Below are 11,296 nucleotides of genomic sequence, written 5' to 3' on the forward strand. Positions count from 1 at the left end.
ATGTGGGGGTTTTATGACCCCTCAAAGCCCCTGGTAAATCTCAGGCCACCAACAAATTCCTTTGTCTTCTCACTATGGAGAACCAGCCTCAGAACATTAGACATGAAATAAAGGGACTTTGGAACAATGGTTTCCGTCAGCCGCAATGGTGGTCATGACGATAGATGGAATATGAAAATGTATGTCATTTGGTGGTCATGACGATAGATGGAATGTGAAAATGTATGTCATTTGGTGGTCATGACGATAGATGGAATGTGAAAATGTATGTCATCTGGTGGTCATGACGATAGATGGAATGTGAAAATGTATGTCATTTGGTGGTCATGACGATAGATGGAATATGAAAATGTATGTCATCTGGTGGTCATGACGATAGATGGAATGTGAAAATGTATGTCATTTGGTGGTCATGACGATAGATGGAATATGAAAATGTATGTCATTTGGTGGTCATGACGATAGATGGAATAGGGAAATGTAATTTTTGTTTTGTTATTAACCAGTTACCTCTACAATCTCGTTCTGAACGTCGTATAGTCCGTGAGTCTGCAGGGACCCGGGTCTCACCAATGAGTTCGGACCCGGGTCTCACCAATGAGTTCGGACCCGGGTCCCACCAATGAGTTCGGACCCGGGTCTCACCAATGAGTTCGGACCCGGGTCTCACCAATGGGTTCGGACCCGGGTCTCACCAATGAGTTCGGACCCGGGTCTCACCAATGAGTTCGGACCCGGGTCTCACCAATGAGTTCGTACCACACCAATCTTAGTTGAATATTTATTTACTAAAAAGCTAAAATGATGATAAAAGATACACATTATAGGCTATTGATTAGAACTTAGTATAGCGGGCCAACACACTATGGCGCGTGTTACCCAAAATGGGGATTTCAAAGAGAGTCAAAGCAAAAAGAAAGTACACGAGAAATATACATTTGGGTGAATTTGTCAGCTATGCTATTCTAACCCAAGCCTTGCCCCGAACTGCCGCTCTTATGGGTCAGAATATAATGATGTAATTACGTGGGGAAGACCTCTGAGGATTCTCTGCGTGGACCGTTCAGGGGACCGTTCAGGGGACAGTTCAGGGGACCTTTCAGGGGACAGTTCAGGGGACCGTTCAGGGGACAGTTCAGGGGACAGTTCAGGGGACAGCTCAGGGGACAGCTCAGGGGACCGTTCAGGGGACCGTTCAGGGGACAGTTCAGGGGACAGCTCAGGGGACAGTTCAGGGGACAGTTCAGGGGACCGTTCAGGGGACCGTTCAGGGGACAGTTCAGGGGACCGTTCAGGGGACAGCTCAGAGGACAGTTCAGGGGACAGTTCAGGGGACCGTTCAGGGGACCGTTCAGGGGACAGTTCAGGGGACAGTTCAGGGGACAGCTCAGGGGACAGTTCAGGGGACAGTTCAGGGGACCGTTCAGGGGACAGTTCAGGGGACAGTTCAGGGGACAGCTCAGGGGACAGTTCAGGGGACCGTTCAGGGGACCGTTCAGGGGACAGTTCAGGGGACAGTTCAGGGGACAGCTCAGAGGACAGCTCAGGGGACAGTTCAGGGGACAGTTCAGAGGACAGTTCAGGGGACAGTTCAGAGGACAGTTCAGGGGACAGTACAGGGGACAGTTCAGCTGCTCGATGACGCACTTCTCCGGCGCACCTTTCTGGTCGTCCTCACGATGTCAGTGTCCTTTTGGCTTAGGAGTCTGTTCCCTCACCCTTGCTCTGGAAGGGGTTTTCTGAGGATAGACAGCTCACAGAGTTGGAATGAAGCAGTGTAGATACCACGAATCGATGGGAGATGGAGGTTAGGTTGTTCGACTTGAATTCACCCGCTTAGACACAGCTACTCGTCCGTAGCTTGGGTAGAAAAAGATTGATTTATCTTCAAACTTGTGTTGTGTTCTGGGTTCGTTGACTTTTTAGACCTTGGCTGCAGTTTGGGTCACGTAGTCTTATCTGTAAATGATTTTCTCACAGGTTTTATACCCTCGTGGGCGTAACCGCCAGAAGTGGGCGTAACCGCCTTTAGGGCAATTCTCTGGGCGTACCAAGTTAAGAGCAAGGTCTAGGCTTTTCTCAAATCCAATTTTAGACAACAACATTTCATCTTTACCAAAACATTCCCTTTGGTTTGGACATTTTCCACACAACATACAATGTATAAACATCAAACATATACTAGGAAAACTGTTGATGTTACAATGTTTTCGTAATAACGTCATCTATTAACCTTTAATTAGCGGCGGTTGTAAAATCGATATTCTGATATTCCTTGAGTTAATTTGGGAAAAGAAACTCAATAAAAACTCGTTTTCCCATGGTGCCCCAGGTTAATGAGTTAATAACTGCTTGATTCAGTTAATCATTCGATGAACAACAGTCGTCACATTAACTAATACAACGTCACGACACAGGAATAAATGCAATTATATTTCATATTACAAATACATGTCTTACATATCTCTTGGAGGGCCAGAAAATAAATGAACAGCGGACATTTTTACCTGGTCAAAAACCTTCACGTCCTTCTGTGCCCTGAAGCCCGTGCATGAAGGTGGTCCTCAAAGGTGGTCCAGACAGCTTCCACCAGATCAGGTGGAGTTTCAGTGATCTGAAAGTACGTTATACAAAAATAGTGGGGGAGACATGGCCTCTCTCTGACATGGCCTCTCTCTGACATGGCCTCTCTCTGTCATGGCCTCTCTCTGTCATGGCCTCTCTCTGTCATGGCCTCTCTCTGACATGGCCTCTCTCTGTCATGGCCTCTCTCTGACATGGCCTCTCTCTGTCATGGCCTCTCTCTGTCATGGCCTCTCTCTGACATGGCCTCTCTCTGTCATGGCCTCTCTCTGTCATGGCCTCTCTCTGACATGGCCTCTCTCTGTCATGGCCTCTCTCTGTCATGGCCTCTCTCTGACATGGCCTCTCTCTGTCATGGCCTCTCTCTGTCATGGCCTCTCTCTGACATGGCCTCTCTCTGTCATGGCCTCTCTCTGACATGGCCTCTCTCTGTCATGGCCTCTCTCTGACATGGCCTCTCTCTGACATGGCCTCTCTCTGACATGGCCTCTCTCTGACATGGCCTCTCTCTGTCATGGCCTCTCTCTGTCATGGCCTCTCTCTGTCATGGCCTCTCTCTGACATGGCCTCTCTCTGACATGGCCTCTCTCTGACATGGCCTCTCTCTGTCATGGCCTCTCTCTGTCATGGCCTCTCTCTGACATGGCCTCTCTCTGACATGGCCTCTCTCTGTCATGGCCTCTCTCTGACATGGCCTCTAGACATTCTAGAGTCCACATCTTTACAGAATGGTTAGATGGGTCATAGCAACTGTTAAACTTGACAATGCTATTTTCATCATCTGTAATGTGTATGGACATAACCCACATGCTCCAAATAAAACCCTTCCCAACTAACCAGAAAACGACAGGATTTACGCAACAAATACTCAAGAGGATTTTCTAATTCTCTCAGGAGATTTTAACCAAAACACTTGATGACTCCGCTGATCGTTTTCCTCCCAGAACGAGTCAAATCTCTCAAAATAGTGTCACGGTTTTCTAATGGTGAAGGAGAGTCGGACCAAACTGCAGCGTGTAGATTTCGATCCATGTTTAATAAAACAACGTAACACGAATCAAAACACAAACTCATCAAAACAATAAACGTAATGAAAACCGAAACAGCCTAAATTGGTGCAAAATAACACAGAATAAGGACATCAAGACACTAAGGACAATCACCCACCATACAACCAAAGAATATGGCTGCCTAAATATGGTTCCCAATCAGAGACAACGATAACCACCTGCCTCTGATTGAGAATCACTTCAGACAGCCATAGACTTTCCTAGAACACCCCACTAAGCTACAATCCCACTAACATACACACCAAAACCCCCAGACAAAACACACCACAATACAAAAACTCCATGCCACACCCTGGCCTGACCCAATACATGAAGAAAAACACAAAATACTTAGACCAGGGGCCTGTTGCACAAAAGTAGAATTAAGACATCCGGGATAAATGACTCAGCTGAGCTCAATGAAGCCAAAACATGTGCGTCCAGGCTTAATTGGTTGCACAAAGACCAAGCCAGGATGAGCAGACACGGATTCATTAAGCCAGGTGAAACCAATCCTGGATAGGTGCGCGCTCACGGCTCACTCAAATAGACCCTGCCACAGATTAACTGATTTACCATGGCAACTAGAGCCGCGTACTTTTCCCCGTCGGAAGCACAAATCCTCATGGAGGCATACGAGGAGGTAAAAGATATAATTAAGAAGAAAGGCAACACCGCCACAGTGATAAAGCAAAGAGAAAAAGCGTGGCAAAGTATTGCAGACCGCCTGAATGCGTAAGTGGTGCACAATTACACACTCACCGCTCCGCTGAAACATCACAATTACAATTCAAATATTTAATTCACATCTCCAAAAATGCAGTTGTACTGTAATTATGAAACGGTTAAATTTTTAATTGAAATGCACTGCAGATATGAGTGAAATTGTGTAATGTAACTCCATCACACTGTATAAAGCTATGATAAATTTTTTGATATTTTTACTGAAAACAAGACAAAAATACCAAGTAATTTTTTGCAGTGTGACTCCATTAAATGTGTGTGTGTGTGTGTGTGTGTGTGTGTGTGTGTGTGTGTGTGTGTGTGTAGATTAAACATGAACGGGCCAAAACGGACATGGCAGCAGGTCAAAATCAAATACAAGAACATTCTGCAGAATGGTATGGTCCCTGACTAATATTTAACAAAGCACAAGCATATATTGTACCCAGACGGTGCCTGCTCACACATTGTCTGTACTGTTTTAGCAGTGAAAAAGAATACGCACAGACAAGGCACGGGTGGTGGGTCACCAAAGGCTGACCTTACCCCAGCAGAGGACATGGCCTTGGAGCTAAATAAAGGCAGGCCCGTCTTAGAGGGGATCCCTGGGGGGAAAGAGACGAGCATAGGTTCCTCCCAAGATGCCACCCGCTTCATTCAAGGTATGTCCTTCCATCTCTACATGGGATACAACCACATTCATATTGAATCAATTTGGACTGTCTGACTTTGGTTTACCTATTGCCTTGCAGTGCCTGGCAGCACTGTGTTCCTGTTAGAGCCACCAGCACAAGCACCAGACGATGCTGATCCAGTGAGTACTCCATCAAAGGCATACTGTAGGCCTGGCATGTCTTGTCTACTAGCTTCAATATGAATCCGATTAAATGTGATAGGGTGAAGGCCCCAGTGCAGCAGCAACAGCACATGATGGAGACGATGATGAGGAGGAGACCATCTCTCTGGATTCCAGAAGGCATGAGGTATCATGTTAAGACTGTGAAAGTACTATTTACTCTACAATGGTGAGGAGTCCTAATCAAAATCAAAAAATCTAATTTCTTTTACAGGACCCAGATGCTATACAGTGGGAAAACCAGCCTGGCAACATAGTGCGTATTAATAAAAGGACACCACATCCTGCCAAATTCCAGCTGCGCTAATTGTATTGTGTTCACAGAGCTCACAAGCTATCAGAAAGTTGTATGGCAACCACCTTCGGCGCCAAATAGAACTGGCAGACATAGACATTCAGTACAAGAAGAAAAAGATGGAAAATCTTGCACTGGAGTCCGAAATAAAAAAGAGGACAATTAGGAAACTGGACCTTGAAATAAAAAAACTTGAGAGGGAGGTGAGATATGCCTTCAATGTACACTGTATGCTAACTGTAACACAAATGTATTAATCATTATTTTCTTTCCTCCCCCAGCTCCAAGAAGATGACACAGCTCAAAATAAAAATTAGGTATATTCTCGTAAAGTCAAGTGAGCCATGACATATGAGCTCTTATTGTGAGCACACAGGACGGTGGCATCTTTCTAAGGTTTTTTTATTTTCCCAGCAATCAGTACAACCAAGTCATCGTTATAAGGCATCGCCCTCTTTTGCCCACCCCCCAGCACCAGGTGTGGCCACTAGCCTATATGAAGGCCCAAAATTGTGTGTTCCTTTCTGCTCTGACAATGGCATGCCCATTCGTGTGAGATGTGGTGGATGAAGAAGCACTTGTGCTGAGGAGAGCCTTCAGGCGAGAAAGGGTCTTCAGGGACCGGTTGGACCCACTGGCCTTCCCTGATGACCATCTATATGAAAGATACAGGTTTTCTGCAGATGGCATCAGGTATCTATGCAGACTACTGGGTCCCAGGATTAAGCACCGCACTGCACGGAGCCATGCACTGAGTGTGGAGCAAATGGTTTGTGTGGCGCTTTTTGCTAGTGGAGCCTTCCTGTACTCAGTGGGGGATGCAGAACAGCTGAACAAGGCCACAATTTGCCGCACAATAAGGAGTGTGTGTCTGGCTATCAAAGCATTAGCAGATGTCTTCATCTCCTTCCCTGGCCACAGAAGACTCTGTGACATCAAAGAGGAGTTCTATAGGATTGCAGGTAAGAGGATCTACAAATTACAGGACAACTGTTAACACATAGTAGGATACTCATTACTTTGTGTGACAGGTTTCCCCAATGTCATTGGTGCAGTGGACTGCACACACATAAGGATAAAAGCCCCCTCAGGTGCCCATGAGGCCGATTTTGTGAATAGGAAATCCTTTCACAGCATTAATGTTCAGGTGAACATAACTTTTTGATATTGTCCATTGACGAACACTCTGCATTGCCAGTGATGTGCATTGATTGGTGTAATATTCCTCATCTTATGATTTCAGATGGTCTGCAATGCTGACTGTGTGATCAGCAATGTTGTGGCAAAATGGCCTGGCTCAGTCCATGACTCCAGAATCTTTCGGGCCTCTGAAATCTATCAGTGCCTATCACAAGGTAAGCCACACAACCCCTATTTATAACCATCATGGCTGTGTCAAGAATATCACTGTGTTTATGAGGTAGTAATGATGAGATTTTGTGTTGACAGGTGAATTCTCTGGTGTGTTGCTGGGAGACAGGGGGTATGGCTGCCAGCCTTTTCTCCTGACACCTTTCACAGACCCCCAGGAAGCACAGCAGGCCTACAACCATGCCCATGCCAGGACCAGGGCCAGAGTTGAAATGACCTTTGGCCTCCTGAAGGCACGCTTTCAATGCCTTCACAAATTAAGGGTCAGCCCTGTTAGGGCATGTGATATTACTGTGGCTTGTGCTGTCCTCCACAATGTGGCCTGCCTGAGGAAGGAGAGGGCCCCCAGAGTGCCACCAGCCATGGACTGGGACAATCCGGCAATCTTCCCTGATGACGACAGTGGTCGGCTGCTGAGGGACCAATATGTGTTGAATTATTTTAGTTAGTATGTGTGCTTTCAATTTTGGTTAAATATGTCCTGCGGTGGCAGAGGAATTTGGGTTTTTTGGGTTCGTTTTTGACGAATTTGGCCTCTTATGATGTTTGTGCGGTATACTGTGTGTAATACAAGGCTGCAGGGAGGCTACTGCATCCATTCATTTGTCTGTTCAGTTGATGTGTATGGATTTGTCCTGCATTTATTTTAGTGTGCAGACATGCAGGGTGTGTTATATACAGACCTTTGAATGTGTATGTATCATTTTGTATAATATGCTTGGATTCTGTGCTTTCCATCTTGTAGAGTCACTGTGACTTCAGTTTCGAAAGGAGCTGATGGTTTACCTGCTTTGTTTTGTCCTTATTCAATAAAGGAACATAATGTTACACATTGTGTTTTTATATTCATATGGAATGTGTATTTGTTTATATGACAGAGTACTAGGGCCACACTGAAGAAAAAGGATAAAGTCATACATTTATGAGGCTGGTTCTTTCTGCAGAAAAGCTACATATTGTTTTTACAGTTTTGATACTTATGACAATGTGATACTTAATATTCTGGCACATCAGCATGTCTTTGTTTATGAAACCATACTGAAGTACAATTTCACGAAATGCCCCACATCTGTCATTTTAACAACTGTCCTCCTTTAAAACAACTGGTTACAATATTATGACTTGTGTTTTTTTCCCCTCTGTGGCCCTAATATTCTATCATTTTATATATAGCCTTATAGTCTATGGGAAACTGTAAATTATCTAATGATAGCAACATCATCTAAAAATCATTTTTTATCCAAAATCATTGAAATGAATGATCACAAACGTTTAAATAATAACAGTGGGTCTAGTTATATGTGATAACAATGTATAGTGAGCAGTGAAATAACTATTGGTTTCCATTTGTGGTGACTGCTGACTGACATTAGGGATGAGATTAAATAGATCCTGGAATTTAGCCTGGTCTGGAGCAGGCTAGCTCCACAGAATAAATCTCCATGGTAATTTATACCATAACATATCCTCCTGCCCCCTATCCATCTTTAGTGCAACCGGATTACGGATCAATTGAGCCAGGATCACCAAGATATCCTGGCTTAATCCCTTATCCTAGTTTTGTGCAACAGGCCCCAGGGCGTGACAAATAGCAACATCATCACTACATTATGCAAGGCTCTCTGTGTTGATGATGCCTGGCGTTATTTCAATCTGGATTCAAAGGGTTCTACCTGGACCAACAAAACTATGTCACAAAAGGGTATTGCAGGATAATGGAAATTAAAACAACAAAGATGATATTTTCATTGGAAACATCAAATCGTTAGCCAAAGATATTTTTTGAGAGAGAAGACTTGGGTCATGGAAGTAGATGGGAATTTTTCAAATATAAAGTCAGATTTGTAGCCATTAAAACGTGCCAAAAAGCTGAAGCACTTAAAGAATCTTAGAGAAAAAGAGAGGATGAGCAAGCGGTGACAGTTTTCTAAAGAAAGATCATCTATCTCAAGAGGAGGAGTCTGTATTTAAGTCTTTACAACTAGAATTAGAGCAGTTTTACACAGATCAAAGGGCACCTTTGTAAGGTCAAGTGAAAAATGGATTGAAGAGGGAGAAAGAAACACCAGTTATTTATTTGCACTTGAAAAAGAGAAACCACAAAAGAAAATCTATAACCGCACTCAAAATGAATAATGTATTATGCAAAGATCCTGTTACCAATATCAACGTTTGTCAATTCCCTTTTAATGAAAACTTTTACAACTCACCATTTCAGGAAGAAGGTTGTGATAGCTACATTTACCACGTTCAGAATGATGTTCCTGGAATTGAGGATGATTTCCAGTCAGGTTGCGATTCACCTGTGTTTCAATCGAAGACCTTAGAGAGGCTCTGAATTCAATGAAAAAGGGAACTCAGCTGGTCCTGACGGCCTGTCATTTGAAATATAAGGCCGTTTGGGGAGAACCTATTGTTTTGTATGTTTCAAGATTGCATTGTAAATTGTAAAAAGGTCTCCACTATGAAACAGGGCCTTATTTAATTGATTCCGAAGCCCGATAAAGACCCTTCTCTCATTGACAATTAGAATATTGATTACAAATTGATTGCTCTGGTTTATGCCAAAAGATTAAAGAATGATAGATGCCATAATAAATGAGATTCAAACAGGCTTCAGCTTGGAAGGCGGGGCTTATCCAGAACTCAGCTTGGAAGGCGGGGCTTATCCAGAACTCAGCATGGAAGGCGGGGCTTATCCAGAACTCAGCATGGAAGGCGGGGCTTATCCAGAATTCAGCTTGGAAGGCGGGGATTATCCAGAATTCATCTTGGAAGGTGGGGATTATCCAGAACTCAGCTTGGAAGGCGGGGCTTATCCAGAACTCAGCTTGGAAGGCGGGGCTTATCCAGAACTCAGCATGGAAGGCGGGGCTTATCCAGAATTCAGCTTGGAAGGCGGGGATTATCCAGAATTCATCTTGGAAGGTGGGGATTATCCAGAACTCAGCTTGGAAGGCGGGGCTTATCCAGAACTCAGCTTGGAAGGCGGGGCTTATCCAGAACTCAGCATGGAAGGCGGGGCTTATCCAGAATTCAGCTTGGAAGGCGGGGCTTAACCAGAATTCAGCTTGGAAGGCGGGGCTTATCCAGATCAGCTTGGAAGGCGGGGCTTAACCAGAATTCAGCTTGGAAGGTGGGGCTTAACCAGAATTCAGCTTGGAAGGCGGGGCTTAACCAGAACTCAGCTTGGAAGGCGGGGCTTATCCAGAACTCAGCTTGGAAGGTGGGGATTATCCAGAACTCAGCTTGGAAGGCGGGGCTTATCCAGAACTCAGCTTGGAAGGCGGGGCTTATCCAGAACTCAGCATGGAAGGCGGGGCTTATCCAGAACTCAGCATGGAAGGCGGGGCTTATCCAGAATTCAGCTTGGAAGGCGGGGCTTAACCAGAACTCAGCTTGGAAGGCGGGGCTTATCCAGAACTCAGCTTGGAAGGTGGGGCTTATCCAGAACTCAGCATGGAAGGCGGGGCTTATCCAGAACTCAGCATGGAAGGCGGGGCTTATCCAGAATTCAGCTTGGAAGGCGGGGCTTAACCAGAACTCAGCTTGGAAGGCGGGGCTTATCCAGAACTCAGTTTGGAAGGTGGGGATTATCCAGAACTCAGCTTGGAACGCGGGGCTTATCCAGAATTCAGCTTGGAAGGCGGGGCTTATCCAGAACTCTGCTTGGAAGGCGGGCTTAACTTGAGAAATGTTGTTTCAAATACATAAGACACATTTTCCATTCACAGAACCAACTTAAACCTGGAACATGCTTATTCTGGACCTTGTCTGGAAAAAAAGCTTGGTTGATGCCTTAAAAATATTCTATACCAAACGAATTTTAAGGAAGTGCACTTTAAGATTCTACATAAGTTATACCCATTAAGATCTATGCTGCCCTAAAAGGTGAAAATCTTACACATTTGTTATATGAATGTAAATGTCTGATTTTTGGGAAAACCTTTTTGAACAGGACCCATGTTTTTGACATGAAGGATATAATTTGTTAACCGTTGCAATGCTAAAAGACCATTGAAATGATTGTGAATTTTTTTATTCTTTGTTTGCCAAATAATAATTCCAGAATTCTACACCAAAATTACAAATATTTGATTTGTTAAGACATTATCCATAGTGAATAACAAAAATAATATCTTCCTGAATCATTGAGATATTTATCTGAGTGAATACAATTGCACACATTTTTTATTTGTGTTGTATGTATTGAGTGTTTTCTTGTTTATACCCGTGTTTTGTTAGACATGTTAGATGTAGGGACGATTTTTAAATTTAATCTTTAGTTAACTAGGCAAGTCAGTTAAGAAGAAATTATTATTTACAATGACGGTCTACTTAAATTGTTGATTGCTGATACTTTTGTATAAATGAATAAAACATAAAGATGATATATGCTAGTTAAATAAAGGTTAAATA

At 44.0% G+C, this 11,296-nt stretch overlaps 2 protein-coding genes across 2 annotated transcripts; both read left to right on the forward strand.

Annotated features, from left to right (window-relative positions):
* Window positions 1-3,966: 3,966 nt before the first annotated feature.
* LOC135571490 (uncharacterized) lies at window positions 3,967-6,285 on the forward strand. Its single transcript, XM_065018065.1, has 8 exons — window positions 3,967-4,753; window positions 4,841-5,017; window positions 5,108-5,169; window positions 5,252-5,338; window positions 5,426-5,467; window positions 5,536-5,709; window positions 5,788-5,823; window positions 5,921-6,285. The coding sequence occupies exons 1-7, from the start codon at window positions 4,690-4,692 to the stop codon at window positions 5,821-5,823; spliced, it is 642 nt and encodes a 213-aa protein (XP_064874137.1). The 5' UTR covers window positions 3,967-4,689; the 3' UTR covers window positions 5,921-6,285.
* An 11-nt stretch (window positions 6,286-6,296) lies between these two features.
* Window positions 6,297-7,381, forward strand: LOC135571491 (putative nuclease HARBI1). The gene is made up of 3 exons (XM_065018066.1): window positions 6,297-6,468; window positions 6,750-6,861; window positions 6,956-7,381. Exons 1-3 carry the CDS (start codon window positions 6,400-6,402, stop codon window positions 7,324-7,326), a joined length of 552 nt encoding a protein of 183 aa, XP_064874138.1. The 5' UTR covers window positions 6,297-6,399; the 3' UTR covers window positions 7,327-7,381.
* Window positions 7,382-11,296: the final 3,915 nt, after the last annotated feature.

The sequence above is a fragment of the Oncorhynchus nerka genome, linkage group LG4 (genome assembly GCF_034236695.1).
Source record: "Oncorhynchus nerka isolate Pitt River linkage group LG4, Oner_Uvic_2.0, whole genome shotgun sequence".
NCBI lineage: Eukaryota > Metazoa > Chordata > Actinopteri > Salmoniformes > Salmonidae > Oncorhynchus > Oncorhynchus nerka.

What these genes read in the sequence shown, in the direction of transcription:
- LOC135571490 (XM_065018065.1), top strand. Translation starts at nt 4,690, where the DNA reads ATGAACGGGCCAAAACGGACATGGCAGCAGGTCAAAATCAAATACAAG. An exon ending in TGGATTCCAGAAGGCATGAG is followed by an intron (nt 5,339 to 5,425) that starts GTATCATGTTAA and finishes TTTCTTTTACAG; the next exon opens with GACCCAGATGCTATACAGTG. An exon ending in AAAACCAGCCTGGCAACATA is followed by an intron (nt 5,468 to 5,535) that starts GTGCGTATTAAT and finishes TTGTGTTCACAG; the next exon opens with AGCTCACAAGCTATCAGAAA.
- LOC135571491 (XM_065018066.1), top strand. Translation starts at nt 6,400, where the DNA reads ATGTCTTCATCTCCTTCCCTGGCCACAGAAGACTCTGTGACATCAAAG. An exon ending in GGAGTTCTATAGGATTGCAG is followed by an intron (nt 6,469 to 6,749) that starts GTAAGAGGATCT and finishes TTATGATTTCAG; the next exon opens with ATGGTCTGCAATGCTGACTG. An exon ending in CTATCAGTGCCTATCACAAG is followed by an intron (nt 6,862 to 6,955) that starts GTAAGCCACACA and finishes TTGTGTTGACAG; the next exon opens with GTGAATTCTCTGGTGTGTTG.